The 27,215-nt window shown below is 35.9% G+C and overlaps 1 protein-coding gene across 1 annotated transcript in view; it reads left to right on the top strand.

The window, feature by feature from the left end:
* SLC15A5 (solute carrier family 15 member 5) overlaps positions 1 to 26,637 on the top strand; it is an 89,044-nt gene extending 62,407 nt beyond the window's left edge. The window contains exons 8-9 of the mRNA XM_055358740.1: positions 20,717 to 20,825; positions 25,319 to 26,637. Coding sequence (XP_055214715.1) covers positions 20,717 to 20,825; positions 25,319 to 25,466 — 257 coding nt within the window. The 3' untranslated portion in view covers positions 25,467 to 26,637. The remainder of the gene's footprint in view (positions 1 to 20,716; positions 20,826 to 25,318) is intronic.
* Positions 26,638 to 27,215: the final 578 nt, after the last annotated feature.

Here is a 27,215-nt window from a genome sequence, read left to right as displayed (position 1 = left end):
CTCTGTCACCCAGGCTGGAGTGCAGTGGCACGATCTCAGCCCACTGCAACCTCCGCCTCCCAAGTTCAAGCAATTCTCCTGCCTCAGCCTCCCATGTAGCTGGGACTACAGGTGCACACCACCACACCCAGCTAATTTTTGTATTTTTAGTAGAGATGAGATTTCACCATATTGGCCAGGATGGTCTCCATCTCTTGACCTCGTGATCCGCCCACCTCGGCCTCCCAAAGTGCTGGGATTACAGGCGTGAGCCACCGCACCCGGCCAAGACTACCCTCACTGTAGATACTAGCCACAAGTTTGGAGATTCCTAGGGCTGTCATCACCTCTGACAAGCTGCCTATAAATGTGGGGATCCCCACAGACTCCCTCAGGTATGATAATTTGCTAGAAAAATTCACAGAACTTAGAAAAGTACAATACTTATAATTACTGTTTATTATGGCAAAAGAATACAAATCAGAATGAGCTAAAGGGAGAGGCACATGGAACAAGGTCTGGGAGGGTTCCAAAAGTGGAGCTTCCTTCATCCCCAGGTATGTGCTAACCACATCAATATAAGAATAATGCCAACCAGGTGAGCTCACCTGAGCTTTAGTGCCCAGTGTTTCTGTTGAGACTTTATCACATAGGCACCATTGACTGAATCATTGTGAGCTCAATCTCCACCCTCCTTCTGCTCCCCAGAAGTTGGGCTGGTATATGTGGCTCAAAGCTCCAAGTCTGATCATGTGGTTGGTCTTCCTGGCTGCCCACTCTCCATTCCGGGTCATCTGATTAGCATAAATTATCTATGGGCCCTCTCCATTCTGAGTTGCCTCATTAGCATAAACTATCAGGTGGGGACTGAGAGTCCCACCATAAATAACAGACATTCCAACCACTCAAGAAGTTGAAAGGATTTAGATTACCTCCCAGGAATCAGTCCAGGCAAATTTTTTAATCACACAACTATTCCTACAAAAGCATTTCACTGAAAATCTAAATTTTTATTGGGCATCTATATAGTATAGTAGGAGCTTTTACATGCATTATTGCATTTATTACAACAACCTTACATTATTATTCTAATTTTTTTAATGTAACGATTAGGGCAGAAAAAATAAAGTCAAGTTCTCTAGTCATCACAACTGGTAGCTGACAGAGATCTAATCCTCTCAGCATTCTGAAACCAGTTCCAACACTGATTTCAATACACCAAGCAACTTGTAGAAATCCCCAGATGTAAGGGTGTTTAAAGACATTTGTTACTTTTGCAATATAACCTCCTTGGATAGAGGTCTGTATAATATTGATAATATTCTAGATACAGTACAAAGGTAGAGAAACAAAAGTTTATATAATTCTGGCACAATTTGGTGCCCATGAAAGGAAATTTACCAAGGACACATGGTGAGGACATCTTAGCAAGATGGGTTGTGGGGTGGGGCACTTTCTAAACTGTGCTCAAGAGAACACCATTTAAATTACCACTCATCAATTTAAGCTACATCTTATTTTAAGTGTATTCTTTCTGGTTTATAATAATACTGTGTTATATCAAATTATAATCCCAATAAATCACAATCATAGAGTTGAATGTTGCCTTAGATCTCAACTAGTCTAACATAGTACCAAAAATAGAAGATGTAGTAGCATAATCTAGTGCCCAGAAAAATTCTCTACTTTGAGATATAACCTGAGTGTGCCCATCTATTGATCACTATGTCCTACAGAGTAAGTCCAGTTCTCCATTCTCACAGCAGCTCTTCAAACATTTGATAAATACTTTGAGAAATAATATGGTATAAGGGTTAAGAGAATAGGTTCTGGAGTCAGACCACCTGAATTTGAATCCAGGTAGTCTAACTATGTGTTCTCAGTTTCTATTTCAGTAATGATAATAAATAATATATTATGTTGTTCTGAAGATTAAGCAATTAATATGCATAGTAAGTGTTCAGTAAAGATGGCAGTCATGACCCCTTCTATTTTATAGACAAACTACCCCAGTCTTTTCATATTGCATGATTCCTTGATTTTTCTCTATCAAGGCCCCTCCATCCATTAAACAAACAGCAACTTGTCAGTATCTTTCTTAAAATATGGCTTCCAAAATCAAACATAATATGGGTACAAAATGGATACAATCAGGATAAGTATGTTACTTTTATCAACCTGGACTCTCTCTCTCTCTGAATGCCAACAGAGATTTTGCTGACTTTCTCACAGTTGCATCCTGCTTATGGTCAATTAAAATTTGAAACTTTTTTTAATTTTCAGGAGTTGCTTTCAGCTCAGTTCTACTCCTCACAGTTCTTTTTTCTAATTAGATGCAGCACTTTATTTTTATCTTTAATAAATGTCAACCCATCATCCTAAGTAATAGACATTTTTGAAAATTGATTCTGTGTCATCCAGGGAATTACTAATCTTTACTTCTTTACTTGCTTTGTGTCATCTGCAAATTTGGTAAGCAAGTTCCTAGACTTCTTCCAGGTAATTGATAAAATTTTTGAATTGGACAGGACCAAAAAAGAGTCTTACAGAAAATTCCTAGACCTCATTGCAAGTTAATGACAACCCATTAATCCTCTCCTTTTGGATATAATCAGTTCCCAATTCACCTAATTACTATCATTCAGCCCACATACTTCTCCATCATTCACTAAATGACATCACAGGAGACTTTTCATATGTTTTTCTGGAAATAGGATAAGTCTCTTTGTGACAATCCCTTTAGCCATCAGAATAGTATTCCTCAATGAAAGAAATGAGGTTCATTTAGATTATTTGGTTATAGTAATCCTATACTGGTATAATAAATAAAGGCCCTAAAAGAGAGTGGCCATAAGCATGGCTTTGGGTAGGTCAGTATCCCTCTAAAACTGGTTTTTCTTAATAAAAAAAGGAAATTGTACTTCACTTTTCTCAGACAGGATGAGAGAATAAAACTAAATAAGATATTTGAAAATTTTCTATGCCAGAGATTATTTTTAAATATAAAATTGTCATACGTTATAGTGGTTCATTTGGCCAAAAACAAGATCAGTCCACTCAAACAATCAGACAAATTTTTTTGACAGAAGTGACCATAATGAAACAAACACTATAATTATACATTTAGGCACCCTATATCCTTCAGCATTTCATTTAGTATATAGGATATTTTCAACCTTTAAGGATTCATGTCAGCTGAGCATGTGTGCATGTGAGTGTGTGAGAGTGTTAGTATACCCGATTGGAAAAGAAGATCAGCTATCACAGTCTTCCAGTCTCCAAGCTGCATTAGTCATTTTTAGCACCATAATGGAGAATGGTGTGAATGCGGTAAATTCAAAAGATTTCTCAAAACTTGACTGTGCAGACAGATAACTGTTAGAGTGACATTTTCAGTACAAGTGAGAAAACTGATCCTTCTGGGATCTCTAACTCTGAGTGCTTTAAAGGAGAAGATACAAGACTAAACTCATCCTCCTACACTAATCATTTCAGGAATAGTTTATCTAAAAGTAGCAATGCTAATATAAGGGAATGAAGAAGTCAGTCAGATTGCTTATTTCGACTCTATCCCATTAGCAACAAGATCAATTTCCTCACACTCATGAATTCGAACTTAAACCTTTTCATAAAAATAACAAAACAGAATTCAGTAAAAAATGACATCTTAATTATGGACATGCAGGCGATTGAAAGATCCGAAGCAAAATATTTAAGAAAAAAAGGGATAATTGGGCAGAATCAAGAGGTCAAGTGGTATATCTTCTTGTCCCTACAAGTTCCTTCTCCTCAAAATTCGGGAAAGGGGCAAAGAATGTAGCTGTTTAATTCCATCAAGATTCTCTTAAATTAAAAATGAGATCTCCTAAAAGACTCATTTAAATATCTATGATTTTTGAGGCCACTGACAGTTATGTCGGCACGAATGACTGAGTCACTCTTGAAACAGGAATTTGCAGTTGCAGTAAACTTGAAGAAAATATTTATGCATCTGGAAAAGTATTCCAACTGCATGTCATGGGCTCATACCTATTATCTAAGAGATACGCTTCTTCAAATTCAGATCTATGCTTCGGGTACAACTTCATATGGGATTTGGGTTTAGAGATTTTCAGATTCAGAGGGGAAAATATGTGGCCTACTGCCATAATTCACCCTTAGCCAGGCCCACACTCTACTTGTCAACTGGTTTAGTGCCTTTGTTCCTGTGGCTAAGTCAGCAGGGCCCCAATAACTCCCATAGGCAAACCCTGCTCATGGTCCTCAGTCAGAATTAGATGCAAAGCCCCCCTCATACAATGGTTTTATGTATTTCAGATACAATTTGTTCTATATCATTAACCTTTTACTCCACAGAAACCCCTGATGCTGCACAGAGGACTTTGAGTTTATAATAGCATCAGGAAAGAGCCAGCTTTAGACTGTGGAAAGCAACAGTCCATTGCTATTGGCTCACGAGAGGTAGAAAAGGCAGACATTTGAGTCAGATGAACCTGAATTCAATTCACCTCAGCTCTCAATGAGCTCCTAGGTCTTGAGCTCATTACTTAACCATACTGAGTCCCAGTTTCTCCTTCTCTAAAATGGAGGCTGTTTCTCTTTCTAGTCTTCACTAGTAACTTACCTTTCAAGTTTTTTATGAGGACTAGAAGAAATAGATAAAAATCACCAGCTAAATGTAGGTGCACAAAAAATAATGATTTTGTTGTTATCTTAATTTGAGTGGGACCTCAACATCTTCCAGGTGGACTAGATGTATTATAGATATGATGTTTTGGTATGGCACTTAATTCTCCAGAAAAGAATAGATTCCATATTTGCATAGTTCAGTTGTCCTGTTCAACTTCAATTCCAGGTGGAGATTGGGAGAAGAAGAAATTAGAAAGTGCTCTGAGATTCTTCTTGGCCTCACGGACCCATGTAATTAATGAAGCCTCCTATGCATGGCAAATTTATAAGTCTAGGTAGAGTTAGAGACACATGCACATGCATACTAGGAGTACCTGGAAATGGTATTGAAGCTGAAACTAGAAAGATGAGTGCAATTTAGCTTGGTAAGCCTAGGAATGAGGTTTTTCTGGTAGAGAGCACATATATCAAGGCCCACAAATAAAGAATTGATAGGTGCATAAGAGGAACCCAGAGAAGGCCAATAAGCTGAAAATATTCAAAAAAGGAGGAAATGGCATGAAGTCACATTAGAGAGTTAGATAGGGGCAAAATCACGTGAGATCTTTGAATACAGGGATTTTACTTTTACTTGAATGCTATAAGAATGGTAACATTCAAAACACCAATGATCTACTGGTGTTTTGGGAAGATCATTATGGATCCAGTATGATTATTGAGGGAAGAAAGAATAATTTGGGAGAAACAAGGAGGTAGAATTGAAGTAATCCAGGAAAGTCTGGAATAGTAATGAACTAGAGAGGAAGTAGGCAGATGGAGCGAAGTGAATGGATATAAGCTATATTTTAGATGTAGAATCAATGTCTTAGCAATGGTTTTGAGAAAGTCAGGAGACAGTAGGATGCAAGAGGGAGGAGGTAGTGTCAGGAAAGCATTCCAGTTTCTGCCATGAGCTACTGGGTGGGCAAAGATTCCATTTACTAAATGGAAAAAGCTGGAAGAAGAATAGACTTTAAAAGTTGCCATCTATTTGCTTTTTAACACATTGTTTGACATACCTGTGAGACATCCAAACAGAAATATCTGGAGGCCAGAAAAAAAGGTCTTTGTTAGATATATAACTATGAAACTCTATGGCACAAAAATAACGTTTGAAACCATGGAAATGAATGAAATTACATGGTGTGAGTATTAAGAATGAGGAAAAAAAGGAGCCCCAACATTAGAGGTTGGATGGAAAGGAACTAGTTTGCCACAGAAAATACATAGCAGCCAGAAAGCTGGAAGGAGGGAATTATATATGTATATATACACACATATATGTGTGTATATGTATGTATATATGTATATGCACATATGTATATTCACTGAAGATAAGAAAGAAGATGGTTTCAAGCAGAGAATGGTAAATTGTGTCAAATGCTACTATAAAATCAAGTAGGATGAAGAATGGAAGGTATTCATAAAATTTAGCAACACTATGATCACTGATACCTTTAATAAGAGCCATTTCAGTGGTGAAATGAAAACTAGATTGGATTAGGGTGACGGAAGTCCAGTACATGAAAAAAAAAGGCATCATGTTTAAAGAACTCTTTCAAAGAACAAGAAACTGAAGAAGATTTAAGAGATAGCATGATGGCTAGAAGGGGATGTGGGTGGAGTTGCCAGATTTAGCTAATAAAAATACAAGATACATAGTTAAATTTGAATTTCAGGTAAACAAATAACTTTTTGGTCTTTAAGAATGTCCTATGCAATATTGAGGACATACCTCCTTATACTAAAAAATGCATACACCTTCTTATACTAAAAAATAATTCCTCGTTCTGAAATTAAAATTTAAGTGGGAACCTTGTATTTAAAACCTTAGGTGTGGGTTCAAGATACTTTTTTATTATTTTATTTATTTTGGGGGGTTTTTTAGAGATGGGATCTTGCCCTGTCATCCAGGCTGGAGTGCAGTGGCATGATCATAGCTCACTGCAGCCTTAAACTCCTGGGCTCAAAGGATACTCCTGCCTCAGTCTCCGGAGTTGGACCGTAGGCACACACTACCGCGTGGCTAATTTTTTTGCATTGTTTTAGAGATGTGGGTCTCACTATATTGCCCAAGCTGGTCTCAAACTCCTTGCCTCAAAAGATCCTCCCACCTCAGTCTCCCTAGTAGATGAGAATACAGCAAAAGCCACCACACCTAATACTTTATTTCTGAGAGACATTTGAGCGTATTTTTCTGATAAGAATACCTGGTGTAAATGGAGAAGTTAAAAATGCAAGAGAAAGAACAGAGAATTTATGGAGCTAATGCCCTGAGGAAAGGAATGTTGGACTCGGTCAGGGACAACCCAGAGAGTGTGACTTCTTATTGGAAGGTGGATACTTCTTTCCTGAACTGAAACAGAAGAGAGAAAGGAGAAGATAGGCACAGGTGCACACAGATGCATAGTTCTGATACTGGAAAGATCCTGGAGCCTTCCTGTGGCACCCCCCATGTTTTTTAATGAGGTATGCAGTGAGCCATCTGTGAGAGCAAAGGGAATAGGATGAGAATGGGGAGTTGGAAGAGCAAGGATTACAAACTTATTATGAAAGTATGAAAAGATGATTTAGAAGACAAGTGTTAAGATCGCTGGTGCTGGCCGGGCACAGTGGCTCACGCCTGTAATCCCAGCACTTTGGGAGGCCGAGGTGGGCAGATCACCTGAGGTCAGGAGTTCGAGACCAGCCTGGCCAACATGGTGAAACCTGTCTCTACTAAAAATACAAAGATTAGCCGGGAGTGGTGGCGTGCACCTCTAATCCCTGCTACTTGGGAGGATGAGACAGAAGAATCGCTTGAACCCTGGAGGTGGAGGTTGCAGTGAGCCAAGATTGCACCACTGCACTCCAGCCTGGAGCCTGGGTAACAAGAGCAAAACTCCGTCTCAAAAAAAAAAAAAAGAAAAAAAAAATCGCTGGTGGTGTTGAAGGCCCCAGTTGATGTTGGTGATCATGAAGAGTGATCCCAAACTACCTAAAGCATGAATTTGCCCAGTGATATTCAGAAGCTCAATGCAGTCATAAAGATGTCTGATAGATTTTTAAATAGCCTAAAGAGCACAAGACACAGGATGAAAGGCACAAACTCTACTCTTAAATTAAAGTAATTTGGGGTAAAAGTTTATTTTCCTCCAAATATGAAAAAGAAGGGCTTTCTTCTAAAATTATGAAATCATTATATCTACACTATTAGTAGAGTTGCAAATGAAGAACAGACTGTACAAATAAGCAGATTCTGGGCAAAAATCAGTGTTGTTATATCCATGAAATTATTTAAATTCAACATTTTACTATTTTAAATAACCCCACTTATAGACTGATTTATTAATTCAGTTGCAAATACATATTGGTTTCCTACTATGTGCAAGCACTGCTAGATACTGAATTAATAATATCAAGTCTGATGTTTAATTAATAAGAAGAACCTTATAGAAATATTTGACACTCAAATTAATATCAGATATATTCATTTGACTAATGCTATTACAATTACAGTTCATAGCTAATGGCATTATCGGGCTATTATCACAAAGCATTACCTCTCTTCTAAAACTCATTTCCATGATAATTCATTGAAATCATCATGAGAACACACTATCTTGATGGGTTTTTACCTCCCAATGCTCTTCAAGAGAATGAACTCACCCTTATAAGAAAGCTAGTTATGCCAAATATCACCCATGCCTGTTCTCTCTGCAGCTCAGGTGAACAATGCCTAGCAATTTCCCTACAATTTTGAAAGACACAGTGTTCCTTCCTGGAAACAGCAACCTGACTTCATTTTTATCCACAGTTCCCAAGATCTGGAAATGCACATTAAAGTCGTGATGCAGCCATTATTATCTAGAGCAAAGTATCGAGCATGTGCAGATCTGAGGCCCAATCTCAGCTCATCCAGTCACTCAACAAATATTTATTCTGTCCCCTTTCCATGACTGTAGGCAAGCAGTTCAGCTGCTCTGTGCCTTTGTTTCTTGTTTATAAATTGAGGGTAATAAAAATTTGAGTCCTTATTAGATAAATATGAAAAACTGGTAGAAAAGTCAAAGTTAGAATACAGTGGTTAGGTATTATTTCCTTCAGGTATCATGAAAATTAATGTGTTTTAAAAATTAACTCAGGTAGGAGAGCTATGAATCTCAAATGAAGCATTTAAATCAGGTTACTGAAAGGAGGAAGGAAAGAAATTAACATTTATTAAGTGTCAGTTATATGCAGACCTTGCTATATGCATTTCAAGAAGATACTATTTCATTACATCTTCACAACAATTCTTTGGAGGTAGATTTTTGTAGCCCCATCATATATAAGAGGAAAATGAGGTCAGAGAGTTGCATAAGTTGTCCAAATCACACAGGAATGGTGGATTCCAGATTCCAAAGCTCTTTTTACTACACTAGTTTTATTTCCTGTGGTACAGAAGCACATCCACCCTGGAGACAGACTGTTACATCTTTTTAATTGCACCCTTTTTCGCTCCCAAGCAAAAAGCACATAGTGAAGTAGAAGGCGTGCCTCAGATAAAGCAGAGTATAAAATCCATTTCAGTTTTGTCTCAACAATTTTGGACTTTTGCTAGAACATCAGCACTACAAAATCACTTAAAAAAATTTAGTGAAGTCTGAGGGAAATAATTCCTCACTGTCTCCGACTATCTTTTGAAGAGATTCCAAAAGGCACGTTTTAAGATTTTCATAGTTCCATTACATTCAAAATAAAACAGTAGTTTGTAAAGAGGGGAAATATTGCATCTTTCTCCAAAGAGAGATAACAGAAATCTGCCTTGAATCAAAAGCAATATGCTATTGCACTTAATGCCACATACACTTGAAGTATCTGATAAAGCTCTGATTTTGGTGGGAGATGGACTGACATATTGCTGAAGTGAGGAAAGGTGCATATACATGTGTATATATGTGTATATATATATGTGTATATATGTGTGTGTGTGTGTGTGTATATATATATGCACCTTTCCCTTCTTATGGAATATTTAGGTTATTTCTAATTTTTCATGCTATAAATATTACTAAGGTAAGCATCCTTTTCTATGATCATTAAGTACATAACTTATTCCCGCCTTAGACTAGAATCCTGGAAATGGGATTATTCCTTCAGTGAGGATAAGTATTTTAAAGACTATTGAGAATTAAAGCAAAATTGACTTCTAAAAGACTGCATCAATTATGTGCCATTGTGAAATGATAATACTTGCCTCAAGATATTAATTTCAGCCCTTAGCATAATATTTTGATCTTTGTCTATTTGATTGGAAAAAATTACATTCCATTGCTACTTTAATTTGTATTTTTTAGAGTGTAAAATTGAAATGTTTAATGTTTATAGAACATTTTTATCTTTTCTCTTTTATGATGTGCTTAGTCATATTCTTGGCCTATTTTTCTTTTGGTCTTCTTTTGTCAGTTTATATATGCTCATGATACTTTAAGAATATTGTGATTTATGTCATATTTATTGCTAGTATTTTCCCAGTTTTAACTCAACATTTTATTTCATAAATTTATTTTATACAAGTTTTGCTGCTATATGTAATCAAATCTGTCCACCTTTTTCATTATGATTAATTTCATTGCATTTATCTATGGTTGTATAATTTTAATGGTTTCCCATTTTGGATTAATTTTATTATTCATGTGGATTTCATTTTGGTTTTATTAAAGAAAATACTTATTTGCTTCAAATAACCAACATTCACAACAGTATTTAATATACGTTGTGAAAAGTTGGTTAAACTTTAAATATTTCACAACCATACAGTAAGTGAAATGAAACTAATCCAGTTTTACATATTTTAACATATTTTTAGGTGATCCTGGGACAGTTTCAGGGCTATCTTTCTGTCCTGTTCCTTTCAGTTGCCTCTTTATTTTAGCTTAGTATCACTCTCCTTTTAATTATTATAATAATTTTATGATATATAGTTTATATCAGTTATTACTCATACTTATCTTTTTGGTTATCTTTTATTTATGAAAACCATATTCTCCATGGCTTATACTTCTAGATGAATTTCACAGTTTTATTATATTTTCTCCAATTTTTTTTTTTTTTGAGACAGTGTCTCGCTCTGTTGCCTAGGTTGGAGTGCTGCAACCTCTGCCTCCCGGGTTCAAGCAATTCTCACACCTCAGCCTCCCAACTAGCTGGGATTACAGGCTTCTGCCACCATGCCAGGCTAATTTTTGTATTTTTTAGTAGAGATGGGGTTTCACCATGCCAGCCAGGCTAGTCTCAAACTCCTGACCTCGAGTGATCAGCCCACTTCGGCTTCCCAAAGTGCTGGGATTACAGGCGTGAGCTACTGCACCCAGACCCCAATCCTATTTTTATTTTAATAAAATGAGTAAAACTTGTAAGTTAATTTTAGAAAAACTGAAGTTTTTGCAACAGGTAGTGGTCCATCCAAGTATATAACATACTTTTTAAATTTAATATTTCCAAATTGAGTTCAGTAAGGTTTTTTCTTCATATAAATCCTGATCATTTCTTGTTGAAATTATCATAGACATTTTATACGTTTTTCCTTTTTGCTGTTTGAACTGATTCATTTTCCCTCATTACAACTCACTGAGGTGATCACTGTTATACACGGAGATTATTACTGTTTATTAATCTGTATGTCTTCATCTGCATCCAATTTCATAAACTTAGTAAATTTATAAGAGTATTTCAGTTGACCCTTTTACTTTTTCAGCAAAATTAACCTTCAGGTACATGTAATTTTTATCCTTATTTCCAATATTTACTCCTATGCTTTGCATCTTTCTCAGGACCCAGAGCTTACAGGGCAATGGTAATACCAGAAGAACAGTCACATCATATCTTGCTCATGATCTTAATGAGGATATCTTATTTTTTTATTAAGTATATTTGTAGGATTATAAAGGTGATCTTAAAGAATATTCCTTATCATACAAAAACTTTATTCTTGTTTTCTAAGAGGTAAACAAATCAGTTTAAATTGTATAGAATGTTTCTTAAGTAGCTATTAAGATCACCTTATGATATTTCTTAATCCTAAGAAACTGGACCTATCATTAGGGTGCATTTAATAAATTTTTCAATATTAAATCATCTTTATATATGTGCAATAAACAATACTTGTTGGCAATTATGATTCTTTCGCTATGTTCTGGAAAGATCCAGAGAAAAGATCTACTTTTTCCATGAAAATTTAAAAATGCCTAATATCTCTCTTTTTTCTTAAATTGCATGTTATTTTTAATTGACAAATAGTAATTGTATATATCTATGGGGTACAATGTAATGTTTCAATACCTGCATACATTGTGGAATGATCAAATCTGTCTAATTAGCATGTCCACCACCTCACATAATTATCATTTCTTAGTGGTGAGAACATTTAAAATCCACTGTTTTAGCAATTTTGATATATACAATACATTATTATTGACTATAGTCACCATGCTGTATAATAGACCACCAGAACTAATTCCTCCTGTCTAACTCAAACTTTGTACCTGTTGGCCAATATTTCCCCTTCCCCCACCCACTCCCCTTCCCCACTTCAGCCTTTGGTAATACCACCATTCTACTCTCTGCTTCTGTGAGTTTGACTTTCCTACATTCCACATATAAGTGAGATGATACGGTATTCGTCTTTCTGTGTCTTGCTTATGTCAATTAGCATAATGTACTCTAGATTCATCCATATTGTCACAAATGACAGAGTTTTCTTCTTTTTTAAGGCTGAATATTCCATTGTGTATATAACCACTTTTTAAAATGTATTAATCAATTGATGCACACTTTAGTTGTGTTCTTATCTTAGCTATTGTGAACAGTACTGCCACAAACTGAAAGTATCCTAAAATTTACAAAAGTTTCTTTGATATACTGATTTCAACTCCTTCGGATATATATCCAGTAGTAGCATTGCTGGATCATGTGGTAACGCTATGGTAATGCTATTTCAAGTTTACTGAGGTACCGCCATACTGCTTTCTATAATAGATGTACTAATTTGCATTCTCACCAACAGTGTACTAAGGTTTCATTTTCTCCACATCCTCATCAACACTTATCTTTCATCTTTTTCATAACGTTCTCACTGGTGTGAGGTGATATCTCATTGTGGTTTTAATTTGCATTTCCCTGATGATCATTGATATTGAAAAGTTTTTTATATACCTGTTGGCCATTTGTATGTCTTCTTCTAGGAAATGTCCATTCAGGTCATTTGCCCAATTTTCGATTAGCTATTTGGGTTTTTTCTAACTGAGTATCTTGAATTCCTTACATGTTTTGGATATTAGGCCCTTACTTGATATATAATTTGCAAATATTTTTCCCAATCTGTGGGTTATCTCTTCACTCTGTTATTTCCTTTGCTGTGCAGAAACATTTTAGTCTGACACATTCTCATTTGTCTATTTTTCCTTTTATTGTCAATGCTTCTGTTGTCATATTCAAGAAATCATTACCTAGACCAATGTCAGGAAGCTTTTCCCCTGTTCTAATAGTTTTACAGTTTCATGTCTTGCATTGAGGCCTTTAATCTATTTTGAGTTTATTTGTTCATATCTGGTATAAGTGTCCAATTTCATTCTTCTGCATGTAGATATACAGTTTTCCCAGCACCATTTATTGAAGAGACTGTACTTTCTCCTTTGTTGGTATTAGTCCGTTTTCATATTGCTATAAACAGCTGCCCAAGACTGGGTAATTTATAAAGGAAAGAGGTTTAATTGACTCACAGTTCAGCATGGCTGGGGAGGCCTCAGGAAGCTTACAATTGTGGTGAAAGGTGAAGGGGAAGCAAGGCACGTTCTTCAAAGGCATCAGGAAGGAGAATACTGAGTGAAGGGGGAAGAGCCCCTTATAAAACCATCAGATCTCCTGATAACTCACTCACTATCATGAGAACAGCATGGGGGAAACCACCCCCATGATTCAACTATCTCCACCTGCTCTCTCCCTTGACACATGGGGATTATGGGGATTACAATTCAAGATGAGATTTGGGTGGGGACACAAAGCCTAAACATATCAGCCTGTTCTTGGCACCTTTGTCAAAAATCAGTTGTCTGTAAATGCACAGATTTATTTCTGGACTCTACTCTGGTCCATTTGTCTATGTGTCTGTTTTTATGCCATGCTGTTTTGATACTACAGCTTTGTAGTATATTTTGAAGTCAGGTAGTGTGATGCCTCCATCTTTGTTTTTTGCTCAAGATTACTTTGTCTATTTGTAGTGTTTTGTGGTTCCATATGAATTTTAGGATTGCTTTTTCTATTTCTGTGAAAAGTGTCAGTGGAATTTTGGTAGGGATCTTAATGTCTCTTTTTAAAAAGTAATTCTTTGTAACTTTTTCCTACTATTATTGGTCATTAAGTATTTCCATTTCTTCTTGGTTCAACTTTGGCAATTAATGTTTACCTAAGTACTCATCTCATTTCCATAAGAGTTTTGACTGTAAAATAGCATACGTGTAACTAAACATTGTTATCTCCTCTGTATCTGTTGTTACATATTCTGATTGGATTTGCCAGTTGTATTTATTTTGTCTTATTTTCTCCAATGAATCATCTCTTAGAACTATTAAATCTAAAAATGTTTAATATATTGATTTCCTGTTCTCATCTCTATTTCCTTACTCCTACTTTCCTTCGATTTGTTTTATGCATTTCCTATTTTTTTGTCTTGAATGTTTATTTGATTTATTTTAATTCTGACTTTAAAAATGAAAACCTATGTGCCTTTAAATGTGCTTCTGGGTAGAGTTTATATCTGTATCTCTAAATGTGTAAATGCAATTTCCTCATTCTCTTCATTTTCTAAATACTTTGATATTGTGGGTTTCATTTCTTCATTGACCAGTTAGATGTCCAAGAGGCATATCTTCAATTTCTTGGAGGTTTCGTTTATTTCTAATGTTATTGAAACTTCTGTAAGAGGGTGAAATATTCTTTCTTCATACTAAACAATGTTGTGATCTTTATTAAACACTTGTCAATCACATTAATTTAATTCTCTACATCCCTTCTTTGACAATTTGATCAAAAACTGGCAAGAATGTGTTATAGTCATTGATAAGAATTACCTATATATCATTTTTTCCAAAAGACAACAGTTTTTTTATGATTTCATTACTTAAGGGAAATCCACTGGCATATCTTCAATTTGAACTGTGTTTTTTATAAATATAAAAAAATTTTCAATGTCCCTTTAAAATAGTTTTCCTTTGAATTCAACTTTGCTGAGATTAGTACTTCCCAGTATTTTTTGTCTTTGTCTTATGAGTTTCTCATTCTTTATTATATTATTATTATTAATATTATTATTATTTTAAGCTCTGTCATTCTGTGTTCAGGGTGTTTCCTGTAAGCAACATTTATAACGTGTATCGTAGTCACTTTTCCTTACCCATATTGACCCTTTTTCTGTTTACTCATCCTCAAAAGAAGAGATTTGCTGAGAGTAGTGTTTACTAACTGAGAGTGTATGTGGATATTTTTGCTAAAGTCTACAGTTAAAGTGACCCATTAAACCCAAGACTGCTAGGCTACAATGAGAACTTTACAGCATTTTTAGGTTTTCTAACACTCTGACTAGATAGAGTGATTATAGACTACAGTGTCAAGCATACATGGCTATCTGCCACCCCCCAGAACTCATACTCACCTATAATGTTTTATTTTTGGTCAGGCAGGTTGCACTGCATCCAATACTTCTTGGATGACTATGTCTTATTCCCATTACTTCTTTTGTTTATTATTTTTAAAAATTTTTTATTGATACGTATTAGGTGTACTTGTTTTCAAGATACGTGTGATCATTTGATAAATTTATATAGTCAAATCAAGGTAATTTGTATATCTATTACCTTACATATCTGTTCCCATTACTTCTTGTCCTGTGATTCCATGGGAGTTGCACTCCCTGATGTAGTTTAGAAGCAGAGGTACTTGGTTCTGAGTAGTGGTACGGAAGGATGAATGGGAGGGTTCCTTTCTCTTTTCTCCTCCTTCCACAAGAAAAATAAACAGTAATTATGCATTAAAGCAAAAGCTATTACTATTTTCTCTAGAACTGACCTTGATTTCTGTTGTGAGGGTCTGTTCTGATCATCTCTTATTCACCACATTGGTGATCTGGGGGTGCCTCTTACTCTAAATAGTATGAGATTATGGAAAACATGCATCCTTTTTTTTTTTTTTTTTTGAGACAGACTCTACACATGAGACTGACAGCAGTTTATTAGTCACATATACTCACAGCCTGGGAAAGGAAAATACCCTGATATGTGCAGGGTCACCTGGGGTTGCACTCAGGCATACAGTGAACAAGCAGGGTCTGTGGGGGGCAGGCTTTGTAGTAACAAAGGGTTGTGGTGACAGGCTGGTTCCTGTCAGCTGAATGTGATTGGTTGCTTTGAATAATGTTGAGAGCTAGCAGGGAAGTGAAACCTCTTAGGTTGAGACCCGGGTGGAGTACAGCTGGCCTGGCTAATAGGGGAACTAGCCAGGTGGGGAGCTCTTCCCTCTGGGTGAGGAGCATATCTAATGAAAGCAGGGGAACATGTGGTTAGACCTTTGGGGCCTGTGAGGCTCAAAGGCATCAAGGCAGCAAATGAAATTTTGAGCCTTACAATGTAGGGCATTAGATAGAAGAGAAATAAAACTGTTTTTCTCTTTCATATTAGCAAATTTATGTAGTTTATAGTGTTATAGCATGTGTGTATCACCATATATGTTTCTCAATCCAGTTTCAAAAGCTTTAAATTTAGTGTAAATTGCTCTAAGAATCTCACAGTAGGTTGAATGCCAGTCTCAGGACCGGAGTAGAAATGTTGTCCTTAGGTCTTTTAGAAAGAATTCGAGGTAAGTGATTTCAAAGACTGAAATCCAGACATTTTAAAACTGTTGAGAAGATGTTAAAGAAAGTCATAAAAGTGGTAGTTGCATTAAACACCAAGAGGTGGACTACAGCAGTGCATTTGATATAACAGCAGGAAGATGAGGGTTCTGCTGAGTGATGTTTCACTTGAGCTCTCTGTTCCTTCACTCATTAATATATAAAATGAAGAGTGAGTCTAGATGATTCTACAATCCTTTGTCTCTAAAATGACTGTGATAATTTCGGATGAATAGAAACATTTTATTTAGTGTCTACAAGGCCTAATGCTCCAGAATAATTACCCTTTGCCTGTCCCCTACTAATTTATGAATTCCTTTTCTTAAGCAGCATGGAATGCACATTTTCTGGTACACAAAAAAATTCTAAAAAATGACTTTCAAATGAACAAATACATCTAGCTAAGCAAGAGATATTTGGAGGAATTCTGAGCAATGCTAAATATTTTGAGTCCTTTACTACTTCAGCAGTTGAACACTATTACTAACTAGCTGGTTATATTATGAAAGTATTAACTAGGGTGCACTGTGGGCATTACGAATGGCAGGGAATGAATGACCCATCAGACTCTATGTGGCACACTGTTTCTCATGCTCCTGTTCAGCTATCCTGCGATCTGGAGAAGTTTAGTTAGTCTCATTCTAGACCTCAAGTCTTCACTATGTCTCCTTTGCAAGGATGCTCCTGATTTCAATCAGCTACTGGAAATGTCAGATGAAAAATGGCACAAATGTGAATTACGACAATAAAAGTTTATAAGCTACTAAAATAAAGTTATAGTACCTAAGAGCAGAGTCAACTGACAATGTTAAATGGAACATTTTACAACCAGTCCTGGGATAATGATTAAAAAAAAAAAAAAAAGGCATACAGAACATGAAGAAATATCTTACAGGAGGCAGACCCAAGATCAAGCTCAGGCTGCATGATGGTGTGTGAGCTACCTGGAAAGGGGGCAGGAGGAGGTGATAATCTAAGGTTTGTGGAGTGCCTCCTCTGTGTCCGGCCCTTGACAACCATTATCTCTTTAACTTCTCATGACAACTCAGTAAGGGAGATTCTGCTATCATCATTTCATAGAAGAGAAACTGAGGCTTAAGTGGTCCAGTTATTTGCCCAACGACTACACTGTTAAGGCAAGATTTAACTTTAAAAGTCTACCTGACTCCAAAGCCCATGCCCTTTCTATATCTTTTTATACCCAATTCTGTCTCTTCACATAGACAGATAATCTCCATATAAATAAAGTAAATTTTAGGTGTCCTGAAGAATCTTTCTGTCTGACTTGATACAAGTGTTTGTCCCATGCTATCAATTCAGGCGATGCTTCTCTTTACCATGTAAATTAGCTATACAGAGAATGGTAAATGAATCTAAATATGGAAAAAATGTGGGACTAGAATGAAGATGAGCATTAGAAAGAAAGCCACATGCTAAAAATGATCTTTAAGAATGAATACAGGAGCATTATAGAAAGTTTGAATACGTAATATGGCAATCTTCGGTTTGGGGTTTTCTTTTCTTTTTTTTTTTTAAGATAATCCCACTCACAAAATGTTTTGTCCATATCCATAGATTTATACTATCTTTCTCTAACTTTTCTAGTACCAATGTCCTTCTCTCCTGTCACCCACAAACTCCCAAGTACCAAGTCACAGTACTTGTCATTTCTGTTTTCCACAGCATCCCCAGTGATGAGAGTGCTCTGGTGTGCCCAGGGGGATCTAGTAGTATCTCCCAAAAGGCTGGTATTTGCCATAATGAAACAATTTCTTTAAAATATTATGTTTTACCTTTAAAGATCTTAGTGAATTTATATTCTTCTTCCTCATCTGACTCTCTTATAATATAAAGATAGTCTTTTCAATTACTTATTATGGACCAGAATTCATGCTCCAAGAAGAATTAATGTCATGTTAATTCTGAGGCTTCATACACTCTGTGCAAACTCCTCTTACACTAGTCAGAGAAACATGGTGATAAAAAGGTATAATCGCATGACATGCGAAGTGCTGATGTGAAATGAAAAGGACAGAAATACAATTGGGATATTAATTCAAGAGTGGAAAAAAATAGCACTGTTTGAATAGGCTTAGAAGGATGGTTTAGTTCTTCCTGAAAATAAGTAGGATGTTATTGCACCTTATCTTGACCTCCACCTCAACTCTCCCCATTCAAGTACAATCAAATGTTTAGTTCCTGTGTGCACACACGCATGGGCACACACACACACATGCACACACACAAAAGCACACATATACACATCAAAAAGGCTACACAATATCCAATAGACAAGACTTATAGAGAAACATTCAGTGAATTTCATTTATTCATCTAAACACCAGATAAAGGCATCATGTAACTGTAGCAATAAAACCATAAATTTTCATTATAAAAGAACCCAAATAAAATGGTAAAGTGGAACCACAAAATAGGTATAGTAATACTTATTTATACCTATCATAATACCTATTTTGGTATTATTTTGCCAAATAATCCCTACTTGTCAGGCACTGATCTAAATACTAAAAATATAAGGATAAATAAGACACACACAGCTACTACAAATTAATAGCATAATCAGGATTACCTTTACAACCCAGTTCTTTTGACAAAATAATACCTATTTTGTAAGTTGCACTTTACTGTTTTATTTATTTGTGCTATAATTTATTTAGGCTAGCTTTCAGATATAGGTCCAAGAATATAATAGACACAGCTAATTTTCATTGTTGATCCATAGTAATAGTCACTGAGTAGGTAAAAGACAGAAGACAAACAGCTTTAAATGGGAAGTGGCACAATTAATCACAATTGTCATACTTATGCACTTGCTGACTGTGATCAGAATATTTAAGTTAAATCCCATTTAAAAGTATGCATTGTCAAGGGAGAGGCCAAGAACCACTTTCTACTGCAGGAAACAACCCTACAACCCATGTGCCAAAGATGGTACTGAAGCCCAGTCCTATTGGGTCAATAGACTGATTGCTCTGGTCCCACACCCTCTTCACCTCCCATTGTAGGAGTTGTTCCTATAAAAAGGCAAGGAAATGATGAAACCTTGGCATTTGTGTCTTCAAAGATGATAATTTCCTGTTCTCATAATGCATAACATTAAAAAAATTCAACTCATTCAGAGCTAGCTACAGTTAAATTAAATTCTCTCTGTTAAGTTAGATTTTTCCCTTTTAAGCATCCTGTAGTGCAATGTAAATACATTTGGTAATACTAGTTCTCCTTGCTGTTTTTAAAGTATTGCCTAAAATTAAGTATCACATATACAATATTTATAAAATAGTGCATTATATTTTATATATTAAACAATACCCCCAAATTTACTGAAGAAATAAAAAGTATGTACGTGGATAGAGATAGAGACAGAGGCAGAGGCAGGGACAGAGACAGAGACAGAGATAGAGATACAGTTATAGCACAGATCCAAAGCAAAAGTCAAAACTTAGAAGCAAATTAAAGTAATTACCTTGAATCTTGAATAGTTTCATATATACCCCGTATGACATCATAATGAAGTAGACATCCTTTATTTGGTGGTATCAAATTGAAGAATTTACTTATTAGGTGAAAAGAAAATCTCCATGTTAACCAGAGATTGCAAGTAATTTGACCAATGAGGTCTGTGATATTATCATAAGGTAGCCCTGGATTTATCAAAGTTGTGAAAATAATATAACATCTATCACCTATATACATCATCTCACTATCCTTACAATTAGCATATGAAACAGACTCTGTGGTCATAGAAAATACTTTTCATTCATTCACTATATATTTGCCAAATAATCCCCGCATGCCAGGCACTGTTCTAAATACTACAAATATAAGGATAAATAAGATACACACATGGCTCCTGCAAGTTAATGGAATAGTCAAGATTACCTTTACAACCCAGTTCTTCTGACACCTATATTTGTGCGATGCAAATTAAGAGTGTTTTGTGACCTTCAAAATATTTGGGGTGCTTTCCTTATCATTTTACTGTTAATTACAGAATTAAATAAATTTTGACAATCAAGTTTCAGATGAGCTTTTTTGCTTTGTGGATATTACTGAAGCGAACAAAGCTCTATGAATTGTGGAATGATAAAATATTCACAGAAACTTACAACTCTGCAGTTGAATAACAATTACATTTGTTCCAAACAGGCAATTGGTTTCCAAACACATTAAACAAAGGCAATTTAGAAAGCTTCTTCTTCTTCCTGGCATCATTAACATTGTTGAACGTCCTGGGATTCTGGAGTGTTTCACAAAGGTAAGTAAGTGTGTGGTAAGATGAAAAATTTCTGAGTCCATGAAATATTGGTCTGCGAACCATCACTGAGCCAGTGGGAATTCTGTACACCATGACTGGACAAATTAGAATATTAGAGAAATTCAACAGATTATTCAGGGCAAGAAATTTCAATTTGGAACTTCACTTTTTCCATCAATCCTTATAATAAAATAGTGCTTTACAAATTCTAAAACATGTCCTAACACAAGATTTTTTCCCCACTATGTAGCATCACTTTAGAATTAGAAATAAGCTTATCGATAATAAGAACGAGTGAATCATTACCACTAAAAGCAAATACCATTAAACAAATAGCTAGAAACCTAATGATGCTTGAGATTTGGATCCTATTCAGGCTTTTAAATCAGCAGTGACCATTTCAAGGTCAATTAAAAAAAACTACAAAATCCCTTAGTTTGTCACCTGAGATCATCTGAGAGTGGCTTAACATGTACCATCTACCATCCATCCACCCATCCATTGCCAGCCTCTCTCTATCTCTCTCTCTCTCCCCTTGACATATTCTTGGACAGCTGTGTACTTTTGAGAAAATTATCTAACCTCTCTGGGCCTCTGTTTTTACACAAGTAAAATAAAAAACCTCTTGTAGGTTTTAGGGGGGACAAATATTGATAAAGGGCTAATCACAATGTCTGTCACGAAGCAGAAACTAAGCGGATTTTCATTTTCCTCACTTCCTTTCATCCATTTATCTCTTTAGTCATTTAGTCATATATTATCTCATCCATTGTCACTTCACCTTTGCCTAGGTTATTATTTTATTAACCTAACAAATCTCTTTTTGAACATCAGCCATGTGATAGGTGGTGTCATAAACCAGAAAGATACAAAGTCAGTACGTCAATAAAGGTTTATTTTCACCAGTGTTCTGCTCTCATTGGGCTTATGGTCCAGCATAAGAAAGAATCAAACCTCATGCAAGGCAGAATTGATAACAAAATTAAAAGCCTTAATGGCTCCCTGAATTTTTATATTTCTTACACTCCAAAGTGTATAAATTATCAAACTGATCCTTCACAGTGTATACTTTTCCTAAATGCTGATCTCATTCTTAGATTGAAAATCAAATTAGAGAACCAGAAAGTTTTGCAGAAAGGTCCAACAGGAATGTTCTCAGCATTGTAGCAAAACAGATTTCACATGGCCTCATTCCCCTCCATCTACTGCCTCCAGACACATAAGTGGTGCTCACCCAGCAATTCTCAAAAACCTGCACCATCTCTCAATTTTTATTTTGTATCCTATGGTAAGGTTTGATCCTTGTCTTTCATAAAATAATTTAGTCACCCAAGTTGAGTCCAGTTTCACAATTTACATGCTATACAAACTTCAGCAAGCTGTTTAACCATGCTAAACCTCAGTTACTTCATTTGAAAAATGGAAATGATAAAAATAGTAACTGTATCATAAGGCTTTTGTGAGGATGAGTAAATGCTCCGAAGTGTTAGCAATTATAATTATAATGGTCTCATGCCTAGCCATATGCTCTCTTCTTCCTCCTTTTTATTCTTCTCCTAGACTTATGTTGAGGTGTGGCCAAGATGACTGCAGTCATGGACAGAGTTCAGGTAGAAATGGCACTGGACCCAGAATCTATTAGCCCAGGGATTTACTCATTAATATATACACTCAACCAACATGCTAAGCATTGTTCCAGGCAATAGAGAAATAGAGTTGAACAGGCAAACTTGTAGTCTACATGGAGCTAATATCTAGGGCCCAAATTAAAATATTCAAGTGTGATTCTTTCTCTCTGATTGTGGAAGTAGTGAGTTCCTGTAAAGAAGTGAGAAATAGTGGCGTGGAGTGCAGAGGAGGAGGTAAGAATAAAAATATACAACACACCAGAGATTGGAGGAACCAAAGACGAGAAGTGACTAAGTAAAAATGTAAAGTTCATTCAGAAATAAATCTGATTCTTACCAAATCTTCTCCATCGCCTATCTACTTTCTCTTCTCCTGCATACTTTCTTAGGGAGGGAATAAAGATAGAGAGAGAGGAAGAAACAAAGCAAGAAGGAAAGAAATTAATTTTCTATGTGTTGAGCAGCCTGTGTGTCTTGGGTGGCATGCTATACACACACAAACAACTGCACTTACTCCCCACCACCTTCTTGGCATATAGATCTTCTCATTCTACATTATAAATCAAAAAACTAAAGTGCAAAGCTAGTTAAATAAACTGACCAAGTTCACACAACTAGGATTCAACCCCAAATTTGTCTCTGAAGCCCATGCTTCTACACTTCTATACTATGCTGCCTCCAGGTGCCATAGAAGAGCTGCCTTCTTGCTCTCTGACAATTCCTAACTTGGTTTGGGAGAAAACTATTTCCTTCAGTTTAAATAACTCTACCCACTATCACCTGTTGACGAGCACCCCACAGGAAAAGAATGGATGTCACATGTCAGAAGTAAGGAGATTCTGGAAAATTTGCCTCCAGAGATTAAGCAGCTAGAACCAATGACATCAATGCCAAAGCACATGCTGCCTTGGGGACCTATTGGCCATTGGGATTGGACAGGCCAAGTCAGAAGAGTTAAGCAAGACACAGTATGAAACCTGAGAAAGACCAGTGTCTGCAGTGAGGAGCGCATGATTCCGATTTTTTTCTATACTGATTATTTTTGTCAAACACTAATGAACAATAAGCACGCAAAGAAATGGGGAAAAGTACCAATGTCCCAGGGACAGCATTATTGAAACATATTACTTACAAGTCAAATCATATTTAATCTCAGCACATATGCAATCACAATCCCATTTTTTATCAAACCCAAAGGTGTATCTGTTCAGAGCCAGGTAATAGTGGCAAATCTATCAAGAACAAGGCAGTCCCAACTTATTCTTGTCCTCAAGATCTTGAGGACAGTGTATTAATTATGAAACAACATCCTCACCAAAATACAGGTAGGATGAGGTCTGTTTTAGCACCCTAGACACCCCCACAGCCAAGTTCATATTAGTCTGATACAATCTTATTGTTAAGTCCTAGAACCAAACCAATCTTGTGAGGGTTACTGGGACATTATCTCAAATCCCCAGCTGCATAAAGCTAGGAATTATCCATAAATATAAGGCCAGACTTACCTGTCACATGTACCAAATCAAACAAACTGAAAACAACCCCTCCACAATCAAATTTGAAATACTGCATTAGTGACATGTCATGCTCGAGGCTTTCCAGTTTAGGGGTGAAGGAAGTAGGTAGATGAAAGTAAATATGTCTACAGTGCTTTATATAAATATGTATCCTATCCCACATTTGGTGCTAAAATAAAAAGAAATTTCAGGTGTTTTGAGAGGGAGGGGGCAGAGAGTGTTTGTTTTTATAACTAACACCACTGCCCTTCCAGTGTTGTGAAATACATGTTATAAAGTTGATATTGCACTTGTTTTGTCAAATATTGCAGTGATCTTTTGTGTCTATGCTGTAAGAATTATTGAAAGTGACATAAATCAGAGACAAATGACCAGAGTTTTTCAGGCAGTATTCATTCTCTTAGAGTTACAGTTACAGTTATTTTTAGTAATGCATTGAGAAGGAAAAGAAGGTAAAATTAACTTTTGAAACCTTCACAAATCAAAAATAGATGACTGACCCCATCTATTTTTGAAACTTTTGTGTATGTGATAAAATTAAACTTATAGCCGATATTCATTTGTTCATTTGACAAATATTTATTGGACATCTACTATGTATCAATCACTGGGAATAAAGCAGTGAATAAAGCAATTTGAAGTTCCTATTTTGCTGGAACTTACCCGAAAGTGTTTAAGAGAGTAATTTGTCTTTAGAGGCAGTATGCCATAGAGGAAAAGCGCCAGGATTCAGAATAATCAAGTTCTGGTTCCAAATCCAAACTCTGCCAACTACTATTTCTATGAACCTTAAGCAAGTTATTTAACCTCTTGGAAACTTCAGTTTCTTAATCTGTGAAATGGGATGATTCTATCCCACCCTTGCATGGGGCTGGTCCTTAGAAGACACTGGAAAGGCAGGTTTTTCTGGAGGTTGGGGATGGAGAGTGCACATTCTAGAAATATATCCATAGACTCCTTCTTTGACAATGATGCTTTCCACATAATCTCAGCACTGAATTTACAAATCCCCAGTAAACCTCTTATGCATCCTGACCGCCATGAAATCTGTCAAGTCAATAGGCTTTCAGCCTTCTCACCATCTGTCTGTCAGCATTGAAGACAGCATTGCAGGTTGTAAAAAAGCGCCACCTAAAGGTCCTTATGAGACACTTTACTAAGTCACAAAAACTCCTTTTGTCCTTTTAAAAAGGCTGTTTTGGTGAGCAGCGCTCTTAAATAATCGTCACTGTTGTGCCAGTATCTATGAGCCCATCATAAAAGGTAGTCAAGCGCAGGAGGGAAGCAAATGATTTATCAATTCATCTACATCTGGTCCTAAGAAAAGCTTTCTTTCTTTCTTTTTTAGATATTGTAATCTAAATCATTTTAATGCCCAGAACATCAGTGGAAGTAATCTTGAAGAAACACTTCTCCTCCACGAAAAATCTCTGAAATTTTATGGCAGTATACAGGAATTTTCTTCAAGTATTGATCTTTGGGAGACAGCCCTATGAAACTGTGTTTGAGTCTGTCTTATGAGAACAGTATTCATTGTTTTCTTCTTCAGTTGAGCATTTTATGTGTTTTAGTGTAAAAGCCAATATATACGGAGGTGATTTTACAAATATCATCTGTATACTTTATTTACAAAGACTAATTATGAATTTTCTAGTAAACTGTCATGCTTTTGCATTAACATGTTATAGCATTAGAATTAATAAAATAATTTCAAAGTCTCGGTGATTACTCTATGACAAAAAAAATGACAGTTTTCTATACACCAATAATACCTTACAGCTTTCTACAATGGTTCAGCCATTGAAAGCGTATGACCTTTTTTTTGGAGTTTTAATGAGTCATTAGAAGCAAAATGACAGTATTTTAATATACTCTCTTTCAATACACTTAGTGAGCCCTTATTACATGCCAAGCATTGCGACCACATACTGTATATAGCTGAGTAAATAATAAACATATACATGATTTTCTATATTTGCTGTTAATATTATGCTATCAAAATATGACTTCATTAAGGACATTTTCTCTGAATTTAAAAGCAGTATTACTAAAATAGATGTCCTTAACAAAGAGAATGTCCACATACTAAAAAAGTTGAAAAATAAATGTAAGTTATGGAATTCTTGGAATTAAAAGAAAGAAGGAAATTAGGGAAGATAAAATGAGGGCTGAGAGGAGGGTAAGTGACCAAACCAAATAGAGATGCTTAAAGGAATTACACGAATAACATCTTTCAGTCTCCACTGCCAATTCAGATGCATTCAGAAAATTATCTTCTAAGAGTTTCTTCTTTCATAAGCAAAAATATGTGGAAACTCATTTTTTAAAAAATCAAATAAAATTAAAGTCTGTTTCTCAGTAGCAGTATTTGTCAACATTTGGTTGAGGACAACTTGCTACAGGTGAATCTTTCTGGCCCCTACACAGGCTGCCTGAACTCAAATCTTTTTTTGAGATTGGGGTCCAGCAATTGGTGGTTTTAATAAGCACACCCAAATCATTCTCATGTTCCCTAAAGTTTAAAAGCCATTGCTTTCCAGGACAATTCATGTTGGATAGGACAGGTGAGTTTATCAGCTGACTGCAAATTATTCTGCAATTATGCACCTCCCTTGTGTATACATAAAATATTTTAGGTCTGTAGAATAAAAGATTTACTCAACTTGATTAGGTATGCTATGCATTTTTAATTGCAAAAGAGGAGCTGTAAAGCACCAGGTGTTTCTGTTACTCAAACTATTTTTTGTTTGAGGACAAATGAAAAGACTTGCTGGTACAGGCATAAATTCGTTTCCTGCAACTTTTTCAAATCGTTTCTGTTTAGCAATTGTTTCCTGGCAAAACAGTGAGGCAGACCCCTAATATTCCTTCGAAGCTTTCCTTGCTGCAAAAGGTTAAATGCCAAGTTTGCAATTTGGGTTTAATGAACACCCAAAAGAGCAAGAAATCTTTAAACACTTCACCTCAATACAAGTGAGAAGCTCTAGTCCCTCTTACTGTTAGAAAAGGAGCCTGCTTTATTTTGTTCTCCCCCTCCCCACAAATTTGCCTTCATCTCCTTAATTTCTACATCATAATAGAAAAAGGTGCTCATTATGGTTTCACTTGTCCTTAGAGCTGAAAGATCTACAGAATTATAAAGTTGACCCAAAGCAAACACCAAAAGAGCTTAGAATCCTCACGTTGGCGTTGACACTCGTGATTAGCTAAATTGCAGTAAATACACAGGCTTCCATTCGGAACAG

Source organism: Gorilla gorilla, chromosome 10 (assembly GCF_029281585.2).
Source record: "Gorilla gorilla gorilla isolate KB3781 chromosome 10, NHGRI_mGorGor1-v2.1_pri, whole genome shotgun sequence".
NCBI classification, from domain to species: Eukaryota; Metazoa; Chordata; class Mammalia; order Primates; family Hominidae; genus Gorilla; species Gorilla gorilla.
The sequence above is the reverse complement of the archived record's forward strand: the minus strand, read 5'-3'. Positions and strand labels throughout refer to the sequence as shown.